The sequence below is a fragment of the Lonchura striata genome, chromosome 4, assembly GCF_046129695.1.
Source record: "Lonchura striata isolate bLonStr1 chromosome 4, bLonStr1.mat, whole genome shotgun sequence".
Taxonomy (NCBI): Eukaryota; Metazoa; Chordata; class Aves; order Passeriformes; family Estrildidae; genus Lonchura; species Lonchura striata.
Window position 1 is genome coordinate 37,790,552 of NC_134606.1, and position 24,421 is coordinate 37,814,972.

The window sequence follows — 24,421 nt, forward strand, 5'->3', positions numbered from 1 at the left end:
GGCACAAAGCGTTCGTGCCTTTCTGCAGCAGTGCTTCGTTCGCCCCACGGACGGCGCCTGCGGAGAGCAGCTCCGTGAAACGTCCAGAGCGTCTGTGTCCAGCTGCACACCTTGCGGCAGCGGCAGAAAAGCCGCGGGCAGGTATTTTACTGAACACCCGCACCTTCCCTCACTTTCCCTGAGAGGCTGGCAGGAGGTTCGTGCGCCCAGGCTGGGAAGGCTCACGAATAGGATGCCCTGGACAGCCCCCAGGTATCTAAAGCAGCGCCAGGTTTGTCCTGGGGCCGGGACTCGAGTCGGGCTGTGCCAGACTGTTGGCGGTGTTCCCAGGGAGCGCCGCATCCTTCAGCCTCACTCGAGGTGCAGTGTTAACCCACGAGTAGTCAGTTCTCGAAATGTGGCACCTAGAGCATCCTGGATATACCTCCATGCGCTGATGACCAGTAGTCAATGAATAGTTAAAATGAGATGGAATTTAGATTTTAATCCTCTGGAACTTCTCCGCTTAAAGTTAAATAGTGCTTTGTCTTCCTGGTTTTCCAGTGCATGGAGTACTTGATTCTAATTTTTACTTTTGTTTCAAGCAGAATATACAAGCTATTAAGTATATGAGCAAAGTAAAAGAGAATACAAAAGCACTCTGATAGTGATAATAGATGGGGGCAGATGCTTAGTCTGGTTGTAACTAAAACAATAATGTTAAAGAGCATAAAGTATGACGCATAAAACTAGGAAAGAGAAGAAAAATTTACTTAAAGAAAGAAATCCTCTTGCTAAAAGTAAATAAAGTAAGATATTTTCTTCTCTCTGCTGTGGAAGTGAATAAATTCTTCCAGAGCCTGTTGATGAATGTTTTGAATGTTGTGACACTAAACGATAAACAAATGCCTACATGGAATAATTTTACCACTTGCTCCATTAATTTACATTAATCATAAAATCAGAAATATTAATTTGAACTTGGAATAAAAACCATGTTCTTCCAAACATTTTTCCCTGTCTCAAGAAAGATTTAATACAAGCAAATGTCCATTACTGATTTTTCTGTTCTGTTATGTAAAATAGGGATCTCTTACAGTTAGCTTCAAGTTCACTTACACATAGCTTTAATTTCTATTTAAAATAGGTTTGCATAGCCTTCAGAGTACATCTTCTTAATAATCTTCTGTATCACCAGCACAGATAGCAAGTAAAGCGCTCTCATAATGCCCTGAAGCAAAATGCTGCAAGGAAAAAAAAAAATTCTGCATTTCTGTGACTACATGTTTTCTGAATTTTTCTTTTTCTGGTATGTGACAAGGACTAGACTACTGTAAGGTTTTATGAAGCATTACATTGTTTTGATAAGGATTCTAGGCTGAGATTTTTTTGAAAATTTCACTTGCTATAGCCTTTGGTTTCTTGGGCACCTAGAAACAATCTGTTTTTGAAAGGCTGGATCAGATCTGTTAATTAATTCTCAAGTTCAATACCAAAAATTAATTAACAATTTCATAAAGTTGCTGCACATCTTGCAGTTGTATTATAGTGACATAAAAAAGCAAGAGACATTTTTTTACAATTAAACAGATTCAAAGTTTTGTTTTAAGATGCAGACCGGGCATACAAGGGGAACAGGGTTTGTGAGGGTACTACCTAAGCACAAGGATAAAACCAGATATTTACTCCAGTTTTGCACAAGAGGGGTACCAGCCTAGCCTTACAGATCAGATCAGATAAGATGTTATCAGTTAGTGTAGAAACCATTCATTCAAACTCTTGTTCAGCACACGCTGTTATGTATATATGTTTATATACACATCTTGCATTGGGGAGGGATAAAATCACAGAGAGTGACTTGAAAATTAATTTCTCACTTACTCAAATCAAACTGAGGCACTGAAAATGTGCTATTGTTTTTACACCTTTCTTTTTTGTTTGTTTTGTTTTAAACCAAATGGTTAAACAGAGTGATACAGTCTGTGTGGTACCAGGGCTGAATATATGCAGAAGTTTGTAAAAACTTACTTTAATGTCATGGAAGAGTGATTTCCCATATCTCTCTTTGTATCGCTGGCGTATGTTCATCAAGTCTATCTCACTCCTGGCAATGAGAATCCTAATAACTGTTTTATTGTGAAAACCAAAGTCCTAAAATGAAAAAAGAAAATGAGAGGAAACTTGATAGTTGAATAATATGTGCTTGCCCATCTGTATATGTTCATATAAATGTTTAATAGATAAAGACAAGACATACCTATATAGGAAATAAAAGTTTATAGTGTATAAAAGGTTTACCCATAACAGTATCCTAGATGTTAAAGGCGTCTAAGGATTTTGTCCTACTGAGTTTTCATGTACTCAAATAATAGAATTCGTGTAACTGAGTAACAGGGAGTCCCTATATGCCAGTGGTTTATCCATGCACTGAAACTTTTAAAAAAGGAAATATGACAAACATTTGTCAATATTCCTAGGAATGAAGTTTGTGAGTAGTTGTGACTGTTGTTGTGGAGTCTGTTCAAGCTATAATGAGGCCAGTAATCTATTTCATAAAAACTGCTGCCTCGTGAATTCTGTGAGATTTTAACCATAGCTTTAGAATTTACATAGCTTGTTCAAATGTGTTTTATTTTAACTGTTTCTAAATAAGTTTTCATAAGTAATTCTGTGATGAATGGGGACATCTAGTGGCAATGAAAAAGAAGTTAGCACTTGCACAAAAAAGAAAAGAATCTGCATGAAGTCCTACAAAGAAATATAAGCATTTGTCTTCATGCAACATTAATTTATTTTTTAAGTTTTAGCCGTACTTATTAAATCTCTACAGACAAAAAAATTACACAGTAAGAATAATGCACATTGAGTTCTGCACAGCAGGAGGAGTTTCCATGCATAGAAAAAAGTTGCCATGCATAGACAGATAATTTTTAAGGTATCTAAATACTTAAACTTTTACTTCTACTGCTTAGGCACTACTGCTTTGAAATTTATGTAGGTACCAACAGTTTTAAAATACCCAATCACACCTTAAAGATTGAAGAGACTGATTTGTAAGTACTTGTTTTAGAACAAACAAACAAACAAACAAACAAAAGGGAAGCTTATTTTTATGAAATGTGAGGAAGAATGGCTACTTACATGAATTGCATTATAAAGCCTGTAAGCAAAGTAGGAAGGCTTGTCACGAATGCAGAGAACTGGGAGAGAAGAATTGCAACAGGTAAACAGATTATTATAAAATAATTTCTTTAGGCTTTGGGCTCCTTGAAATACAAAACTGGACAGTGCTGTCCATGCCTTAGGTTTAAATTAAGCTACCAATATTCAATAATACAACTATATTTATAATTTTGAAAGTTTGGTGGTGGGTCCTCCTTGCTGTTGCATCAAATGGCCTATTAAATATCACATGTCCTATTTGTAGAAATATTTTTATCCTTAGTCTATAAATGAAAGATAAATGTACATAAAGCTTGCAAAGTCCTGAAAACATAGCTGGTTATTTAATATGTAAAATCAGTTGGAAATGCAGTTATCACATAAAATTTATTATCAAACAAAGTAGATACTAGTTCTGCTCAATCAGAAGCTAGTGTTGCATAGACACATTTTTAGATTTACAGTAACAGGGGAAAGTAGTTAAAATATACTTTTTTAATTATCTCTGAAAATTTAATTGCACAATATAGGAGATTAAAGTAGATAAAATATCAGAAATATAGTATTCTTGCTGCACAAGAGATGATATACTAGAATTTATTAAGATATTGCTGCTAGTAAAAATAATATCTTTACATTACCTATTGCAACCAGTAATTCTTGAAAGTATCCATCGTAACATTCATTAATGGCATCTACTATGTCTTGCCCAGCGATATTTTGGAACTCCTGGAAAACTTGGGGGGGAGGGGTGGAAAAAAAAAATCTTGTTTTATTCTAGTTCATTAATAATGATCAACTTACTTTTTGTGGGCTTTTTCCCTTGCTTCTCCCCAGTACTATAACTATTGAGTTTATTTTTTTTTTTTACTCTTATTATTCTCAGTGTTTCATTATGTTTATATTGCCCAGGTCAGGTAACCTAAATGAGTAGCCTGAAACCTGGCTTCTAGGACATTCTCCCCTGGGTTCTTTAGCCTACAGTATAGCATGAATTCATGCCACGTATCTAGTGAATCTGTTTATGACACTTGTAAGAACGTCCCACTCTAGTAAGACAACTTCCTTGCTTGGCTTGGCTAGAACTGGCAAGACTCCTGGATTGTGGCAAGGAGCCAGGACTCGCATGACGCACACACTCCCTGCAAGAGGCAGATACGCAGACACACAAATATCCAGAGTGTGCTTTCTCCATTACGGAAGGAGGAAAATTATTTTTCTGCTGACTACAAGGAGCACTACAGTACAGGCAGGGCCCTCAGATCTCAGAAGGAGAATAGAACATAGAGCAGGTGTGTTAATCCTGTCATCATCAGCTGAATGAATTTGTTGGTCCATGATAACAAAATAGTTATAAGCTACTGTTGGAAGTTGACGTAAGGAATACAGCTGGCTGCATGGTGATAAACTTGTCAGCAGACAGACTGTTTTTCTACTGCAGAGCAGAAACTCAAACTTGACACCAGGTAAAATAGGTTTATTTTCTACAATGGAAGATTTGGATGAGCTTACATAAATTTCCTGCAATCTCTAGTTATGTCTGATTTTCTATTTTAAATAAAAATGGCCCTTGTGTTTCTGTGTTTATGTTCATTACTGGAGAGCAGATGTGAACTCAGAAGTGCTTCCAACAAAAAGTTCTATGAAACTTCTGGGGAAAAGCTTCAACGCAGCAATGTGTTTTCACAAACATTTGTTGAAAATACTCCATCCAGCTCTCCCTAGGTGTTTCCCCTCATAAGAGTTGCTTAAGAAAAATGAATAAAATAATTAAGAAAAATCTCCCTCATCCTGTTGTGTCATGTGTAGACTCAGTGCAGCTGTAACATTTGCCTTTGGTCATGCATTCTTCTCCAGGTTACTAGGCATCCTGATGCCTGGCCTGTCTACAGCTGTCAGTAGTCATCGGACAAAGTTCACTTTTGCATTGCTTCCAAATTCCCATTAACATCAGTGCAAGTCTGAAAGCTCCAACAGTTCACACTTGGTTTCAGGCTGATGTCCTGCTGCACACTGACTATCTTGGTATGCAAAGCATGGATTTCTTAGCGAGTCACGTTTTTCCTTTAAACTGTATTCAAACAGCTGAACTGCTGGATTACCCATCCACAGCTGCTGGTGACTCCGGTTGCAGAGAATCATTTGCAGCATGTTTTTGTGTTCGCCTGTCTTCTGCTGACATGCTTCCCATAGTATCTAATATATCAGAAAAAACAAAAAAAGCAAAATATTTAAAGTAATTCCTTAATCACTTTTCAACATTTGTTTTCTGTGTTTTTTAAAATGTTTGAGAACTTCACATGTGAGCGTATTCACCATTGCATCCTGAGCAGCTGTAGAAGGGTCTGCATATCCTTCCATCCTTGTACCCTGAGGGAAAAAAGAGATACTTATTCTTCAAAGTTAAATCCTAAACCACTGTAGGAATATAAAGTTCTCTGTGTATGAAGCTATGTTGAATTTCTTGAGGTAACAAATATAGGCCTTTAGATTGGATCAGTATATTGCATGGCTGAATTTGCAAATGTGGACAATATCTTCAAGTTGTCACATTATGGCTTAATTTTCTTTAATAAGAAGAATTCTGGAATGAAAAACAGTCTTGTGAGAAGAAAAAGTGGGGGAAGTAGATAAACCTATCCCATTTTTAGTCCTATTTTAAATAACCTTTTACCTGACCACCACAATCCCACCACCATTTTCAGAATTATGGATGTTATATTGTTTAATATGTAACTCTGAGGGGATAAAAAGGATAGGAGTAACATTTACCATTCTCTGGTTAGTTCTTACCAATATTCATATTCCCAGAAAAATCTTTTCTCAATGTATTTTTTTTTCCTCCACAAACCATAGGAGCAAACTCATCAAATAATAGAGATTTTGCTTGATCATAATCATTGACTAAAATTAAGATCCAGGACTAGGAAATGGTTTGACAACTTTGATACACAAACCCCAAAAGAATAGTTCTCATTTTCCCATACATTTAATAGCTATTCAGGTACACAAACAAAGCTAAATTCTTTAGTAAACACACTATGATCTGAATTATATAGTCAGAAAAAGAGAAGAGGACACTACTTTTAGAATTGCTTTTATAACCATATTCATCTTGTAAAGATATAAATCAGTCCTGTTTGCAGAACTCTTAATCTGAAGCTCATGTAATTACTGCCTTAATAATATGTGCTTGAAGCAATTTTGTTTAAAATTTACAGTTGTGTTACCTTATATATGAAGGGAAGGATTAAAATTAGGTATTGGCTGTCAGCTTGTAGAATGACTTACTTGTAGTTCTTTCTTGTAAAAAATGTTAATTTACATGTTAATTAAATGGTGAGAATTTCATTCAGTGAAATTTTTAGTGTCAGGATAAATTATCTGAAGTGAATTGTGATGGAATGGCTGCATTAAATTACGTACACAAGAAAACAAGGGAATAAAGACAGGGCAGTGTACAATAAAATAACTGTAATTATACTCTACATGAGTCAAATGCCTACTTTCTCCAGTAAAATTTGTATAATTATGTTTTAAATTGTAGAAAATTATAATATTTCAATTAATGACCTAAAAAAGAGAAATAGAATGTCTTTGTCTCAGACTAGAATATTAAGTTGCCTGAATTTGAAACTCTTTTAACTTTTAGGAAGGACCATAACCTGTAACTTCTAATCTGCCTCAGGCTGGACATGGAAACCATAGATACAATACTATAGCAATTGAATAGTTTGCTCTGCATATGTGGAGCATGTTTACTTCTCTCAGTAGTCTGATTTAATAGAAATCATAAGAGAGGTTTTCTGCAAAAAAAGCATTAATGAATGCACTGGAAATGTCTGGTTATAGAACTAGAAAGGGTATGTTTTAATGAAATATCACTGAATTTTAATATAAGATGATATGCAAGCATGAGTGATTTTATTAACAATCGTCACAAGTTCAGTATAATTGAGTCAAGTTGAAATTTCCTGCAACTCATCCTTGAGTGAAATAGCTGATTTTGTTAGCCACAAAATTGCTGATTTTAGGCTTCTTTATCAATGCCTAGGTTTTGAAAAAATTAGGACTAGTAATGTATAATCAGAGATTATTTTAAATTTGGTTCATTTGACGGGTGAAGTATGTGCCATGGTTTTAATAATTACAGAAGCGAGGTTGCTTAAGTGAGGTTGCTCTTCATTTTTAAGCAAGGAAAAATTTTCATTATTCGGGAAAAAACATCCAGCATGAGAAAAAAATATTTCCTGTTTACAGCTTCTACTTTTGAAACTTCTGTCTTCTTAATTACAGTGAAGCCTACTGTTATTTCAAATTTGTGTAAGAAGTTTTTTTCCCAGATATGCATGTATTTAAAAGTACAGATATACCTTACAGATGCTGTTATCCCATGGCAGCACTTTATTATTTGTTACTCTGGTTTGCAAAAGATTGTAAAGATAATGAGCACAGTAACTGCAATGAAAATGACAAGGATGATCACTCTGTTGTATAAGCTATGGACTGGTAAAACTGCAAAAGTTAGCATGTAAAAGTGATATTTCCTTTACTTCTGTGCTAGCATTTTGTGATTTAGCATATGCAATAGCACAAAGAGCGTTATATTTTAAGCACTGAACTCTTAATTCTTTATTTCTTAGTCAAATATGAATATATCTCAATTTACACGTTTGACTGATTTATGATATATTCTGATAATGGAGAAAACATATGGTTTTAAAAATGACAATCACATTTGTATATGCAAGTAGACTCATTTTGAGGTGAGTCAAATAGAGCAAAGGGTCAGCAGATGAATACCAATGGGAATTTATAAAATAATCTGTTTACCTTTGCTTCCATCTGATATCCAAAATCTAAGAGTAGATGAAGGAATTCAGTTTCTGTTTTTCATTAGCTCCCCTCCTGTTTCTTGTTTAAAAGTGCAGCTCTATTGAGCTACCTTTAATCACAATCACCTTAAAATGTAAAACTTATCAAATACTATTGAAAGTCATTATGAATCTTTTAGAAACGTAAGTCATAGTTCTTGTTTTTACAGTACCTGAGCAAGGTTCATGAGTGTATCTCTGAAGTGACCTGAAGTCTCAGAATCAATATCTTGTTGAAGATCAGTGTTATATTCTAGGTTAAACCAAAAACATATAATCTTAAATCACAAATGAACATGCTCTTAATAGTACAAATGAAGATTATCAAATAAAGGATAAATAGGCTTATTCTATTCCAGTGTAACCTGGGCAGGTTCTACAAGGACCCTGCTCTGGGGCTGGCACATCCATCTGTCCCAGCTGGGGTCCCTCAGCTGCTGTCCCCACTGGCCTGCCCGCCCACCACATTTCTTCAGCCTTTTCTATGTAGGTATGGGAGAGGATGTGGAAAGGGAACCAGTCTGTACTGAGGAGTCATTTTTGTAGTTCTGTTCCTTCGTGTGTGCTAATATCTCCAGAACACACAAAGTACAGCTGCTACTCTGAACTTGTTAAAAAAGCTTACGCATTAGGTAGGCTTCTTTCATCTGAAAGATCTCCATATTTGATCTTGAGGCTAATATGTCAATTAGACATTTTTCTTCTGTGTCTACTCCCTGTATGGAAAGAAGTAAATATAAAAAGATTTTGTGTAGTAGAAACTGCAATTTTTAGAAGAAAGCAATGCTGTCCTTACCAGAAATAACAAAATAATAGCAATTTCTGTAGTGTACTTTCGCATAATTTACCTGTTCAAATTGCTTTAATAGTAAAACCCTGTATTTCAAATATATTTCTAAATCTGAATTTCAGCATATACCATAGCAAATGGGAAGTGAAGCAAGACTAGTGTTGACAAAAATGTAATGGGAATAATTTTAGAACTTAGGAAGATTTATTGTTTGCTGAAAGAAATCAGATGCAAAAATTGAGCATACATCCCTAGCAAGTGTTCAGGAAATCTGAAGTAGACATGGGAATATGTATTTTGTTGGTCTTCTCTCTTCTTATCATCTTATTTTTTTTTTTTATATATAATTTATTAAGGAATGCTATAGTCTGTAATATCTAGCATAGAACTTGGTATTAAAGGAAAGCATCGTGGAATACATGCGGTGCTGCAAATCACTGTATCTTCACACAGGGTTTGAATTAATTTTATAAACTTCAATTGACATGAGATGTGGTGCATGTGCTACTTTTGATATACACGTGGATGGTGTTAATGAGAATTCTGGGATTCTGGCATTTGGGATAAAGGGAGAGCATTAGAGCCCATAGATACACATGGGCTTGTTTTTTTTTTTACCTTGACCATATGAATCCAGGTCAAGATAGATACTGTAAGAAAGTTCAAGTTTCACATTTAGGAAAAAATAAAATTTGGCAATTTTGTCAATAATGTTGATGAAAGATATGATTCCTTTGTTAGCAATGATATTTCACAATCCTTTTAATGCTAACTATAATAAAGACATACCAGTAGTTCTAAAAATTGATTTAAGTGTCTGAAGAACAAGAAAAAACTATTAACTCTTTTTTTGAGGGGTGGCAGAATTCTCAAAATTGGCAGGATAAATCATCTTGCCCAAAGTCTTGTAGTCTCTGTCTTGTGACAGCAGACAGTAGCAAATATTCATGGAAAGAAAAGGAAAACAGTGTTGAACTCTGATACGCCTTCCTGTCTTTTAGGAGTTAGTAATTCGGGAATTTCCTGAGAAGAATTATTATTTTCAATAGCCAACAGTCAACCTGGTTTCAAAGAATATATTGAAGTCCTCTACGAACTAAGTTGTGCTTTTGGTTTCCACAATACCCTGTGGGAGTGAATTTAATCATTAAATGACCTGATATTTGAAAAAATGTTTTTGTTCACAAACTTCAGTTATGTAAGGATTGCAGTCGCAGATCCAGGGAAGAAAAGGAATATTTCCTTCAAAATGGGAAATCAGTTCTCTTTCAGTGGAGTTACTATTACTTTGTTGTATGTACACAGTTTGTGGTGACTGGGAGGGTGGCTGTGTCCCAGCCTCATCCCCAGTGGGTGCAGCTGTGAGCAGCAGGGGAGCAGCACTGGCAGCAATGAGCCAGGGAGTGCCCAGGGGCACTGAGCAACCACCAAGGGGAGCAGGGGGCACACAGGGGCAGTGCAGGGACATGAGGGTATAAAAGGCTGGGCTGAAGAACAAGAAAGAACAGATGTTTGCAGCCTTCTGAAATGAAGTGGTGTTGTTCTTTATGGGCAGATACCAGGAGCCTTCAGATGAGGTGTGGTGTTACTCTGTTTGGGTGAATGCTTAAAGCCTTCCGAAATTGTATGGTGGTGCTCTGTGTGTCATGACCCTTTTGATTATGCAGTAAGCTGTGACACTTAGTCACAGGGTAATTTGTGTTTATGCAAAGACATGTTCTGCTAAAGAATTATTGGTTTTTAGAGAGGTGGAGCTTAAGTGCATGGCACTGGCTGTGAAAATAAATTTGGTTTGTAGCATACCTAAATGATTCCAAAAAAACAGCATCTTGCATTTCCCTGTATAAATCTTAATTGTCTGAGTTTACCATGGATGTTAAATGCTTTGTATATATTCCATGGCAAGGATATTTTTTAATGCTGATTTTAGCATAGTAATGGATAAACTTGAACTAGCACTGTATTTCTGATGACTAGTGATAGTACATTACTCCAGTGAACTAACTTACAGTCATTTATCAACCAATGAAATGTAAAAAAAAGTATGTTCTGTATGCTAATTAATGACTGCAACTCTAAGCAATTCTGAATATGAATATTACCTTCAAGGCATGCCAAAGCTCATGGGCATCATAAGATGCAGGTGGATACATCAAGCCAACCATAACTTCTTTAAAGTGATGAGAGAGATTCTCTTTTAGGTCTGTTATCAGATCCTTGAAAAGAAAGAGAAAGTGCACAGCTAGGGTTATCTCTATAGTCACACTTTATTAAGGCAGCTTAAGTTGGTGGTTTTCTCTGTAAATGATTAAGGATGAACTGTCAAAGATGAATCCTGGCTAAGATTAAGTAAAAAAACCCTCTTTTACATAGTACATGCTTGTTCTACTAGTATGAGCAAGATGAGAATAGGTGCACAAGCCAGTAGGCCACAATGGATTGTTGGTTTGCAGTTCATTAGAGCAGAGAAGAAAATGCAGATGTTTAAGTGCAACTATTACTTAGTCTTGGAAAACTGAATATCACAACAGGGCATCTGCAGCTTCCCTGTGTAAATCTGAGAAAGGTAAGCACATTTGGAAGATCAAGCTCATAAAACACAGGTGGTTTCTTTTGATTTTTTTCAGTGTTATCATGTGAATTATTTAAGAAAAATCATCTATATTGCTCCTAGTACATAAAAAATTAGCTTTGAATAGCTGGAAGGTTATGTGCTTCAATTCAGTTATGTTTCACATTCAAACTGAATTCACTACTTTTGATAGATGCTGGATTAGTAATATGGAACCACCTTTTTCCTCCTCATATTTCTCAGTTCTTTCTTACTAGATAGCTGAGTAATAGATCAGTTTCCTCCCCATTCCTAGTAGTATCCTTCAAAACACTGCAAATGCCAAATGCCAGTAGTAGTTACTGTTTTTGATTTAGGTCATTGGTCTTTTTTTTTTTATATTTTGAGTGTAGCACTAGACACCTAGAAGATGTTCTAGTCTGTCTGAATTGAAAGGCATGCCAGAAACAGTTTCTATTATATAAACTAGTATATTTCCAGAGCTTTGTTTTTTTTCATGCCTATACTTTAATTTTAATGCATTTCTGAATATAATTAATTTAATATCTAGAGTAGCACTGAAGGAAGACATATGCTTATTAAAAATTAAGTTTGTGATGAAGAAACATAGTCTTTGGTGAATGCACTTCAGATTCATTTGACATCCACTAAATCACACATGGAATAGACATTAATTCAGTAAGCCATTTTACTTCTGACAACATGCCTGTGGGAAAATAGATTAATAATACAGATGGTTACTACTAAAAAATTACACCTGTAATCAGAACTAAGTGAAGTATTAGAAATAAGAAAATAACTAAGTTGTTATTTTAATTTCCTAATCATCATTCCTGTAAGAAATCCTTGGAGGCTAACTGTAAGAAGGAATCTTAGAAATTTTCTGTATGTTTGAATCATGCAGCTAGTTCAGGTCTCCTTTTAATTTTTTAAATATTTCTCTCCTTCTAATGTGTCTCAGTTTACATTTGTCTAATGAATGGGCATAGTGGTTTCCATATTGAGCAGAACTGAAGTGGAATAAAGAGGGAAAAGGATTGGGCCAACAGGTTTACCATAAATTGAATTGAGAAGGTTAAAACTGCTCTTGCCTTGCCATGTCTCTTCTCTGTCCTGTAATGTTTACTATTCATAAACTGGGATTGCCAAATGGTGCATTTGTTCAATGCAATATAACCCAAATTACAGCTAGGGAAGTGTGATATGTGCAAAATTATCTTTCACAAACTAGAGCAATTTAATGCAACATAGATCACATTCTTGGTGGGTTTTTTTTAGAAACTGTCAAAAGTATCATGATGCATCTTGCACTGTAAAGTGTACCCAGTGCTTAATGAATTAATTGGAATTAAAATTGAGACTGTATTGGACTATGTTCCATGATTTTTAGAGCATTCTGTAGCCCACTGCTAGAATATGAAAACAGTTTTCTTGCCTTTCCCTTCTATTATTCATAGATTTAGAGACTGAGATTCTTAAAAAGGACATCTGAGGTTTTCTTTGGCTTTTTCCTTTTTTCTAGGTATTTAGGTCTGTGTCCATTGTTTTTGTAGCCCTTCGTGTTAACTCATATGGCTGAAAGAGATATGACTTTAAAGGTGATATATTTTCATAAGCACTTGATTTGTTTATATTTTTATTTTGGCTTTGAAAAGAGACAATTAGTGGTGAGCAAGTCAGTAGTTGTTTTCTGTATATATGAAATAATTGCATTCCTGAAGGACATTTGCCAAGTATTTATTTTGATACTGTATTAACTCTAGTTCATCTTCATGTATCAGATGACAGAAATTAAACATAAAAACACAATACAAATATTTTCAATATTTTCCCTGGTTAAAGTGATAGGTCCAGTTGATACACTGTAGAGAAAAGGTTAAAACAAACCAGACAGCTGCTATTGATGAAGTAGAGAAGGACTGTCCAGTGGTGGAGATAAATCAACTCTTGGGAAGAATGGGCTTGGGTTCTTCATGTCACAGGCACCTTTGGGTAGTTTGACATACTTTAGTTTTCTATATGTAACATCAAAACTTGGTGAGGTATATTGCATATCTAAACATTCCACTTGTATGGTTTGCATGTGTAATGGTAACCTAATAAATACCTCATAATAGAAAAAACAGGTTTAATAATTTAGATGCTGATTTCTATCATTGTCATAGTCTCTGGAGGGTGGATAGCTGTGATTCAGTTATTGTTCTTTTATGGTCTATAAATTCAAGGCTATGACTAAAATATCATGATTATTGTGTATTTCATTTTTTCTAACAGTCCAAATAGTCATTGAACTCCTGCAGGTGAGTAAAAAACACAAAATCAGCTCACTACACTGGTTAAATCCAGCTCTTTTTCCTCCAGTTCTAGGACAGTAAATGGGTGTTTGAGCTTATTCAGGAGTCAGTGGTTTTGAGGTATTTTATTCTAGAGCTGGTGCAAAGACTCTCTCTAGAAAACTTCTTGGCCACCCAAATGTATTCTGCTGGTTAATAAATTGGTGCTGTAAAAGCACCACATAATGTGGAGTTTTTGAATGAACCATTTCTAGTTAACCCAAATTAAGGGAGATGGCTCTGTGTTAGTATTTGCACAAACTCGTTCTCACTCATGCTAATCAATGGCAATCAGACACTGCCTACAAGGAGTTTTCTAGTGAGCCCTTAGTTTTACAGGCTTCAGGAAATGAAGACAATGGATTTTGTTCTAAGTGTTTATCTGCCCTCTTTCAGAGGAAGGGCATGTCTCATCAACTTAATCAAATAGTATCTAGTTTTACACTGTGCTTTGCATGACTTGCACAGGAATTTTGCAGGGAGTGTTAATATTATTTTTGTCCTTATATAGCTGTAGCAACTAAGGAAAATGCAGGCACTACAGCTTTCCTGGTTAGTTGGTTAGCAACTGTAGATATGGAAATAGAATGAAGCTATCTCTGTGTACATTTAAGAACTCAGATAACAAAAATTCCATTGTTATATACAGTAAATACACTTTAAAAAAATAACTTTTTATGTCTTAATTTTTAAACACTTTCCAAGATCATAGCGTTAACATTAAGCAGTTCAGATGACTATTGTGCTTAGTGTACAGATGGGACTCTATGGAATGAGTGTGAGAATATCATGCTTGAGAGGTAAACACTAATCATTATGTATGATCAAAAGCCTGTAACTCTTTGTATGGTGTTTTTTTTTGGTTACAATACTATTTTATTATTTGTTCCAAAAACTTGAAAAATGTATTACAAAATGCCCCAAAATCACAAAGGAAGAAATAAGCCTGCTCAGATACTTTAGGTTGGTCAATAGAGAAGAATGGACTGTAGAAGAAGGAACTTTTCCTGTCCTTTTCTCTTTCCTAACAGACAATGCTTCTGCTGGAGAAATGACAATGTGATACCATTGGAGGTATTGATAGCCAATGAGCAACTTTGTGCCAAACCCATTGTGCAAGGCTGGCAGGTTTGTGGTTCCAGTGAGTGACCTGAGAGAAGGGCTGACAGCTGCACAGGAGACAGGAGAGAAAGAAGTAATAACAGTACAAAGTATTTCTGTCATACCCTGCCATACATGTCCCTGTATGCCTCAGCAATCATGAGCCGCTGGGAGTTGCAACGCTGAGTTAGGATTTCAATCAACACATCTTTTTCACAACCTGAAAAGGAAATGACACAGACTCTAAATTAACAAACTGATGTCAATTACTTAGATTTGTGATTAGTATAATGCTCTTAAACAAAACATGACCAATTTTTTGAATGAAAACTAATAGAGGTTAATATCCCCCAAAATATTTACCAACATCATTTATATTTACTGTGCTTGTGTATCTTGCACTTGTTGGTTTAATGCCATCAAAAAGTGAAGCCATTTAATGCCATCAAAAAGTCTGTTATTACCAGATGCATCTCAACACCTCTTGCAAGCTCAATGGATTTGTAAGCATCAATAAAACAGGGGCTTTCATGGATTCAGAACTAAGCCCAGTAGCAGGATTTGTGGCTGAGCCTTGGAAGTCATACTTGTGCATTCTGTTGATATTGATTAAATTGTCATTTAAGAACTGGGGATCTTTTATGGGTGTGACATATTGCTGTTAGACAATTTGTTAGACAAAAATAAATGAGTTTTCAACCATTTGTTGAAAAACTCCAAGTTATAATTCAGAGGAACTGTATGAAGTTTTAAATTTACTATTTTACTCCATTTCCAAAGGGCATTTTATTGAAGGTTGCTTATGATGGTTTGCTTGATAGCTAGAAGATACTAGTAAACATTGATAATGAATCAGTATTATTGCTTATGAAAAATATGATGTATTCATAAATTATTGTGGAATTGAAATTTTTTTTTTCATCCTAAGACTTGGGTTACTGTACATAATGGTTTCTTTTTACTTTTCAGAAAATAGCTATCATTAGGAATCTTTACAGCTTACATAGTCTCTAGTAAAAAATGAGAAGGATCCAGATAGAGGAGATATTATAAAACTTTATTTACTTGTGTAGTACCACTGGTATCAGTGACACAGCAGAGATGACTGAGCATCCTCATAAGAATGACTGCCATGTGCAGGACTGAGGGTCAGAGTGTCCGTGGCTGTGAAGAATATGGTGACTTTACCATCTCTAAAGATGAACTGTTTATTTTGTTACTTGGTCTTTAAATTACAACTTTGTTCCATGTACTTTGATAGGAATGTTAAAATTAAGGTTGGTGTACTTGGAGTATTAAATGAAGGATATCATCTCTATACTTTCATGTTAGCAACATTACCTTAAAAGTACTCATTGGAGTGTAGGGAGATGTTTAAAACTTACCTGTCTCCTATTTGGTCATTAAGATACTTCAGATCCCTCTTGATGAGTAATGCTTATTGTGATTCATTCGACATTAAATCTGAGTCCTCACGTTTTCATTAAAGAAATTGAAAACAGCATGCAAGATTTGGTGCTGTACAATCTTGTGACTAGCCCAAGGGGTATAAAAGCTGATACAGAGAACAGTTTTAAAGTGAGGAAAACATTTCAGGTAAAAAAACAGATCAATATTTTTAGCCTCAGCAATACCAACAAGGTTCAATAGGAAAATAAATCTGAACTGAGAAAAATGCTTTTGTGAACAACAGTTTTTTGGAACAAATACTGAAATCAAAAATGGCAAAGATAATGAATTCTTTAAAGTTTCTACTCCATTTGTTTTTATTTCTTATGACTCAATAAAAGACTTGGCAGACCTTGGTAGCACTTAATTGTTGCAGTTACAACTAAAATCCTTTTGTTTCTTGGCCCTCACTCTAGTGATGCAACACAGAATTCTTTGTTTTCTCATTGAAATGTTCATTACTGTAAGTGTTAGTATGGATTTTAGATTAATCTTGATCAACTCTTAGTTCCTGTAAATGCAAATTATTTTTTTGGACATCATCAGTATGTCTTATTGTGGTTTCTTGAAGAATCTGCAGGTAGGTGGTGACAATTTTATGAGTTTATTTTTTGACTGATGCTTTCTGAAAAAAGGGAAACTTCTGTTAGAATCAGTCAAGGTACTCACTAATTCCCTGTAGAGCTCCTCCTAGCACCTGGGCATCCATTATAGGGTTAAAATTTGGAGCAGGAAGAATTGTTCCTTGTGTCTACAAAAGGAAAAAGCAGACTTTAATGGAAATGTCTAACATTTTTCACATGATAAATATAATTCTGTTGCAAACCAACAATCATAACTTTAAACTTTCTTTGCTTTGTGGGGAGCAGGATATGTAGTTTTTAATTTATGAAACAGAACTTGAACTTGCTGTTGAACATAGGCAGATAGAACATATTGGAGGAAGTTTCCTCTAGCATGAGTTAGCCCTGATAGGTATAAAAAAGGTGAAGATTTACCTTAAAATGTAAATCTCTTTGCCAACCTATTTGAAGAGTATTCTTTTATATTTCAAAGTTAATCCATGTTATCCCTGATGGTCTTCAATATTTATTCCTCATGGTATTTCTGATTTGAGAGGACTAATGAGAAAATGATGAATGAGATCCATAGCTTGCTTACAAACCTGGTGATTTATTAAAGCAGTGATATTAGTGCCAAGTAAGATAGTTTTGAGATTGCCATAAAGACAATGCAATTTTTCTAGTTGCTTTGTAACTGATTAAATTGTTAGCTCATTCTCAGTGATACTTTATTTAATGTATTTTTTCTTATTATTTCTTAAAAAACTGTGTATAATAAAACCTAATTTTAATAGACTCACAGACCAATACAAACAGAAGAAAATAACTGAAGTTGACAGATAATTAGCTCTATCTCCTGGTTACCCTCTTTAGTTCAGCTGAGAATTCTTTTTTATCTGATGTACCAAATTTAAAATTTATTTTATGATGATTCCTGAACTTGGCATATCCAATTAAAATGACACAATTAACTTCATATTTATGTTTCAAAGAAAAATGGGATGTATTTTATAAGTATGAATGGAGTATTGTTATAAATACTTCCTAGAATCAGAGCTTAGATGAATTATGCTAATTAATTTGCTTGCTTTACATATACTTGAAAATCTTTTGTACATTGTGCCTTCACATATGATCACATACAGACAAGTTTTATGCATGGCCACTAATCACTATTACCTGGCTAGTCTAAGCAGAGGAATTAAAAAGCACGGAACAAGAATTGTGTATTTCAGCTGAGAAGGAAGACATCATTTCCTGATACATTTGATCATTGCTTTGAACCCATCAAGTAAAGGTAGGAACAGGGTAGGGTAAGGTAGGGTTTGACTATTAGCTAACAAAAAATTATATAATTTGTAACCAGTGAATGTATGCCTCCGTTGAAATGTATTAACTGTAGAGTTCTCATGATCAGAACAATTTTTGGTCTTTTGTGGGTTTGCCTTATAGCTCATTACCTTGTGCAAACTTCAATTAAAAAGTAGAAATACTTCACCTCGGTGTGTGAATTGCTAGTAGCTAGTGAGCCTGCTTTTGGGACAGCAGCACTTCTGTCCTGTGGCAACAAGATGCTACACGGCAGGTAAGAAGGAAAACCTTGCTTCTAAAGTAATGCAAAAAATCAGGAGGTTTGTTTTTCTGAGGAAATGATCACTCTAATGCTCTTTGGTGGAGTTATCTGGGGAGGAGGAAAGGTGGTATAGTTTAAAGTTGTTGAGCAAGACTTAGAATGATGTCCTGTACTGAGACATAAACTTGAACATTGGGGCAGGCATTTTGTTTTGCAAAGATTTGTTACAATCTTGTCATACTTTAGAAGCATCTGTTCTTACAATGTTTTTAGCTCAAAATAGCTCAAGAAATTGTGGAAATATATCAAAACAATGTTATAGTAGGAAACCTGGGGTACTGCTTTGAGAACCTAGGGCCCAAGGTGAAAAATCATGTTTCCTCAAATTATACAGGCTTTTCCTGCCTAAATATGCCTAGGAAATGTCTAGCTAGCAGCAATGTTCATCACTGCACAAACTGAGGGAGCAGAGCAGTAGAGGCATTTGGTAACTGAATGAAATTCCAACAGATTGGATTTTCATCGGGGAACAGGTAAACTACCTATGTTATTTCTGGCTAGAGAATTTCTACTGTCTTGTTTTGAAGCAGGGCATTTTTTAGGATTGATTTAACACCTTAGTGTAGTTACATGTACTGCTATCTCACTTCATTCATTCCCTCTGAAGTTAGCTTTGGCTAACCCCTGTAACAAAAGAAAGCTCAGTGGAGCTGAGCAGGAGCAGTGTGCCCATGGAGTTCAGGGAAAAAGGCAGGATGTGGCTGACTGCAGCTGATGCAAAAGCTTATTTTAGCTCAACATAATGCAGACTGATTGTAGCTGTTAACATTTGAGAGGATGAATTGGTGATATAAGTGTTTACACCTGACTTCACTAAAACAGTGTCAATGTCTTCCTGACTTGGCCAGATGAGCATGAGGGGAGTGGATACCTGTCCAAGCCCAACACAGAGTAGAAATACTAAAAAGGTAGCAAAATAATTTGGAAATAATTTAAGACAGCTTGAGCTGACTTAAACCCATAAATCCCTTTCCTGTGATGCCCAGCACTGCAGCAGAGAGCCTATAATGAAAGGCAGTAAGGTAGATCTTATCTGTATTACATCTGTTTTCAGTATGTTTTGTATTTATCTGCTAGAAAAACCTGTGTAAAATCACTTAACTTGATATTATATTTTACAGCCTCTATGGGTGAAATATCTGAAAGAACTTAGTGAGAGAGTACTGGACTCTGACATCAAGATGACCAGTTTTGAGTCTGTCCACTTCTGTTTTACTTCTGCAACATCTTTGGCTTCCCTAAGCTCTGGAAAGCATAGGAAAATTACCAGTATGATCTCATGATTTTTCTTCTGCATGCCTTAAGATGGTTCACTACAGGGATGAGCAGAAATTGGTCTTCATTGCAAAGTTAAATCTACAGAAGTGAAAGTTGCATTGTGGTTGTCTTGGTGATGTCAGAAGTTTATGTTCACTGAATATAATTTCTCTAAATACAATGCTCTCCAACCCATCCACACAATTAAAACAAATTGTGACAAAGTATCAGAAGTTTTTTTGTAAGTTTGGAAGAGCAAGGACATTTTTGCACTACTTAATATTCTTATTAGGAGAGCTATATCGTAATTTCAGATAGCATCAATGAAAATATTATTGATTTCAGGGAGCTTTTGGCTCCTACCCTTAATGAGTAAAGACTGGGGTAGCTGGCCTAATAACTCTCTATTTAATTGAATAATTCTATAATTTTTTTCAAATAAAGAAAATAACAGGAATTTCTCCAATAAAAATTTGCAAATAAGTAACCATTATCAAACATGTATTATTCTCAGTAATGTGGGATTGAGTGATAAAGAAACTTGCATTATGCTCTGGATATCAACTTGTTCTGTGAGCACTGCAGATAAAAATGACTGTTTTTTTCTTTTTCCTGATTCTTCTGTCTATTTTTCTCTATGTACTTCAGGTTCATTTTCTCTCCTTGTCCCATCTAGGAACAAGCCATGGGGCTCTTTCTGAGACAACCACTGACTAAGTGAAATATGATTTGTCCTATGACTGAGTCCAAAGTCTGGACATGTTATTTGGCTAAAGCTAGGCCAATGGAAGAAATGACTCTTGAGTTTTAGCTGTTGTATTTTTTGACTGGTAATAGAATTTAATTCCCTTATCCCTACTGAATAGTGTTTCCACAAAACTTCAGAATATATTGCATTCCTCTACCAGTATGATTCAAATGTATTATAAAGTTCAAAGTTACAGCTAGGAACAGGTGGATTGATGATTATACACAAATAGAGCCACATTTTCTGAAGAAAATGGAGGAATTTCCTTAATTTCTTCATTTCTGAAGAAATGAAGGAAATGTCTGGTATAGTCACTGAAAGGATGTGAAGACTTGTACAATTTAATTTTGATATTGGGATTCTAGAATCCCTCACAACATAGTCATCATTTTGCTGGAGTTCTTATTGCAAGATTAGGATTCAGCATGACAGACTTTTCGGAATGTCTTCAAAAGGCACCAGAGGAAAGTAATTTCCAAGAGCAATTTAACCTTTTTGTGGGTTAGTTTAGACAAACTGCTGTATGTGAACATGGATAAATAGTTTTCATGCTGTCTTTCCTCTGCAGCATCCTAGTGAAGGGGCTATCTCTTTCTTAGAAGGAAAAAATAAAAGTATTTTATTCTTTTTCTCACAAAGTGTCAAAGTACTTTATCAGGCAAGTAAATCTCTAAAGGTGATTCAGTGATTTTTTTTCTTTTACATTAAGGTATTTAATACTCTCTGATCTCAGGATGCCCTCATGTTCAAAACAACAGATCTGTCTCCACAGAGTTGGCCCAGGTGGGCATGTGTTTTTGTACATGTTCTTTTAGCTCTCCTGTAAGAAACTGTTTCCAAAATAAGCTGAGCAGACGGAACAGGTTTGTGTGGTGTTGGTGGAATGAATCAAAACAACTAAAGACTGGAAAGGGTCTGAAATTTATAATGGTTCTGAAAAATGATACTTGGAATTTACCTTCTGTGTAAAAGCAAGAAAGTAACAGCTTTTTCTGACCAAAGTCATAAGGAGTTCAACAAAAGTATCAGTAAAAGGTGAGGCTGCTTTTATTAAATTATGATGTGCAAACTTCAGGCAATTCAGTCTTGTGATGGAAAAGCATTCTGAAGTACAAACAACCTTCTAATATTTGTTCAGCAAGTCATTCTGCTGATAACAAACAATTGAAGTCAGACTCCTTAGTCTGAATATTTCCCATAGGGAATGTCTACTAAAATAAAATGTTTTTTTTTATTAGCTAACCACATGCTATGAGCTAGCTATACTTTTGCAAAGATATCATTTGAGTGCAACATTATTAAATAAAAATTTCATGAGTATTTCGGTTTGTTGTGAGTTTCTTGTGTGTTTCATTTATTTTCAATAATATGTGATACAGTAGTGGAAGGGATACTTCTAAACATAGAAAATTCATTCTCCAAAGCCTTCTGTCTCTCTCTGTTTATGTATTTCAGAAAGGTCATAGATATAATCTAATTTCTTATAGTTTTACCTGTGGTATTTACTATAGGGTGTTTTTTGATGATGCTGGTTTGTTAGCTGGTTTGCTGCTGCTGTCTGCAGCAGCAGGACTGCTGCTGTCAACAGTTTGTACATCTACTTCTTGCTCTTGAAGGACTCCATCCTATCTGATTGTTCACAGAAAATGTATGCAATTTCTGATATGGGTAGCATAAAATATAAAGATAATTTTAAAGAACAAAGCACATTTTGAAAGTAATACTTCAGATTTTTCTATTGTGCTTCTGAATTAATGGTATACTCAATGTTCTGAAATTCTTTGAAAAATATCTAAGTCCAAAGTGTACTTCCAGGACTTTTTTGCAATCTAGAACAGTGTTTAAGAAGAGTAGAGAAGAAATTAATGCTATGGTCCCACCACTTAGTCTTGTATAAGTCCTGTTTTCTTGACTGAGACTTGCTGAAGTGATTTTTCTGCTATTTTGTTGCTGAGTCTCTTCAAAGAAATCTGCCACTGCTCCATGACCAACTTGCTCTTGAAATACCATCAGCATTCAGTGGAGAATGTTTGCATGCAGCTCTGCCTTACATGTCCCCATTCTGTCTGGATGCCTCAGTAGGGAAGTATGTTCCTAGGATCCAGTGATTTAATTCATAATTTCTCTCCCTTTCCATTTCATAACACATGGAAATTGGATTAAACAGTAAAAATTTACCTAACCTGGGAATCCACCCCAATGCATTTCAGAGAAAGCCTGTAATCAGATTTTCCTGTCTTTCCTGGGTCTGATATACTCCCCACTGTCTACAGTTGCTTCTCTGATCTCTTGTGTCTGTGATGATGAAAAAAAACAAGGGTTTATCAGTGTGCCTTTTTATGTTTAGAAGAGGGTATAAAGAGTTGATATTAAAACCATTTATTCTGAAGTATTTTGATGTAATTCAGTGTATCAGAATTAGAAACTTGTCCGCTCTGCTCAAGCAGTTCATTAGGCCAATATATAATAGTTACATTATATTAAGCCTCATACCATTGTAAACATCTGCCACAGTTAGAAATTGTCTTATCTATTAATTTGTCTTTATAATGCTATCAAACTGCTACATTGTTATTGCAAATATAATAATTGCCAATTGTAATGACTTTAAAATCACTTCCTCTGTAAGTTATTTTATAAGGGACTACCATTAATTTTAGGCAACATATTATATGCAGATGCGGTGTCAATTATTTAAATATAATTGGTTGCAATAAAACAGTAGAATAAAAGAAACTGTATTTCTTGTCTTCTCCAACAGAAACTGATCTACTACCTTTTTAAGGTATAATATTCTTTATGTTGTCCTAAAATTATCAGGAATAGATTCCAAAATCACTGTAACAAAAAGAGGGGGGAAAAAAGAAACTAGGAAGAAAATCTCTTAAGTTCTTAACTGTCTAGTAAGGGATGCAAGATCCTAATTTGTGGAAAACCAAACATATTACTAATCCTGATTCAATAGCAATAACTTTAGAAAAGCAACTATATGCTTTATATATATAATTTTATTAGAAGAAATACTTTACTGCAAAGATTGAAATAATGAGTCAATTATACATTATATTAAAATAAGAAAGGGAAAAATATTTAATTTTTAGAAAAATCCATATTGGTTTGTAAGTTTGGGAATGTACATGTAAAAAGCCTTTGAAAGGATCAAATCATTATTCATATCAGTAATAATTGAAAGAATCCTTAGAGAACATGATCAGTATGCCAGGTACCAAGAGAAATGTCATATTTTGTTGTCATGAAATAGTAACTCCAACAGTTTCTAGAATGAAGATTTAAAATTTCATTATAACCCTTTTTTTCCTCAAAAAGCACTAGCGAAGCCATAACTCTTCCTGTGTTGTGGCTCTTGTATAGATAGCATTTTTTAACTTTAAAATATTTTTCACACTATGAACAAAACAAATTTTTATAAATGATGAAGCTATTTACTTTATGCAGCTAGAGATGGTCTTGTCAAATTATAACCCCCCCAGAGTAGTGCCAGAAATAGCTATCTTCTGAAAAACTCATATTTTTATCTTTAATACGGTGATAGTATGTAATTTAGCTTCTTGTTTAGCAACTTAGTGCCAACATAGAAAACACACCTATAGGATCTCACAAGGGGGCTTAAGTTGATTTTTCTTTTTCTTGAAAGGTCTAGAATTATGAGACAGGAACTGATAATTCTTTAAATTTTAGTCTTTGTTTCAGACACTTGATATATCTAAGTAACACCAAGGTTAGACTGAAATCACAAATGAATTATCTTCACCTTATATTAATTTCTACCAGTGAAGGGAAATGGCTACCAACACATGACGACAACTTAAGAGGAATGACAATTTTGGAAGATTTCAGAGAACAAATACTTACGTAATCTCCACAATACATTTTGATATGAGTCTTCAAGTTCTGTTGAGATGGAGTAGTAGCTTCCCTAACTAAAAAAAGTAAATACAG

At 34.9% G+C, this 24,421-nt stretch overlaps 1 protein-coding gene across 1 annotated transcript; it reads right to left on the bottom strand.

Moving 5' to 3' along the window:
• Positions 1–1,061: 1,061 nt before the first annotated feature.
• Positions 1,062–24,352, bottom strand: ANXA10 (annexin A10). The gene is made up of 12 exons (XM_021524806.2): positions 24,335–24,352; positions 16,930–17,011; positions 14,937–15,031; positions 10,908–11,021; positions 8,641–8,731; positions 8,189–8,268; positions 5,458–5,511; positions 5,244–5,337; positions 3,783–3,878; positions 3,121–3,179; positions 2,008–2,130; positions 1,062–1,223 (listed from the first exon to the last, which is right to left on the bottom strand). Exons 1-12 carry the CDS (start codon positions 24,350–24,352, stop codon positions 1,155–1,157), a joined length of 975 nt encoding a protein of 324 aa, XP_021380481.1. The 3' UTR covers positions 1,062–1,154.
• Positions 24,353–24,421: the final 69 nt, after the last annotated feature.

Excerpts from the sequence above, each read along its gene's own strand:
- ANXA10 (XM_021524806.2), bottom strand. Across the intron at positions 15,032-16,929 it reads AGGAGCTCTACAGGGAATTA|GTTGTGAAAAAGATGTGTTG; the intron begins GTGAGTACCTTG and ends TTTCCTTTTCAG. Across the intron at positions 8,732-10,907 it reads AGCTTTGGCATGCCTTGAAG|GGAGTAGACACAGAAGAAAA; the intron begins GTAATATTCATA and ends CTTTCCATACAG.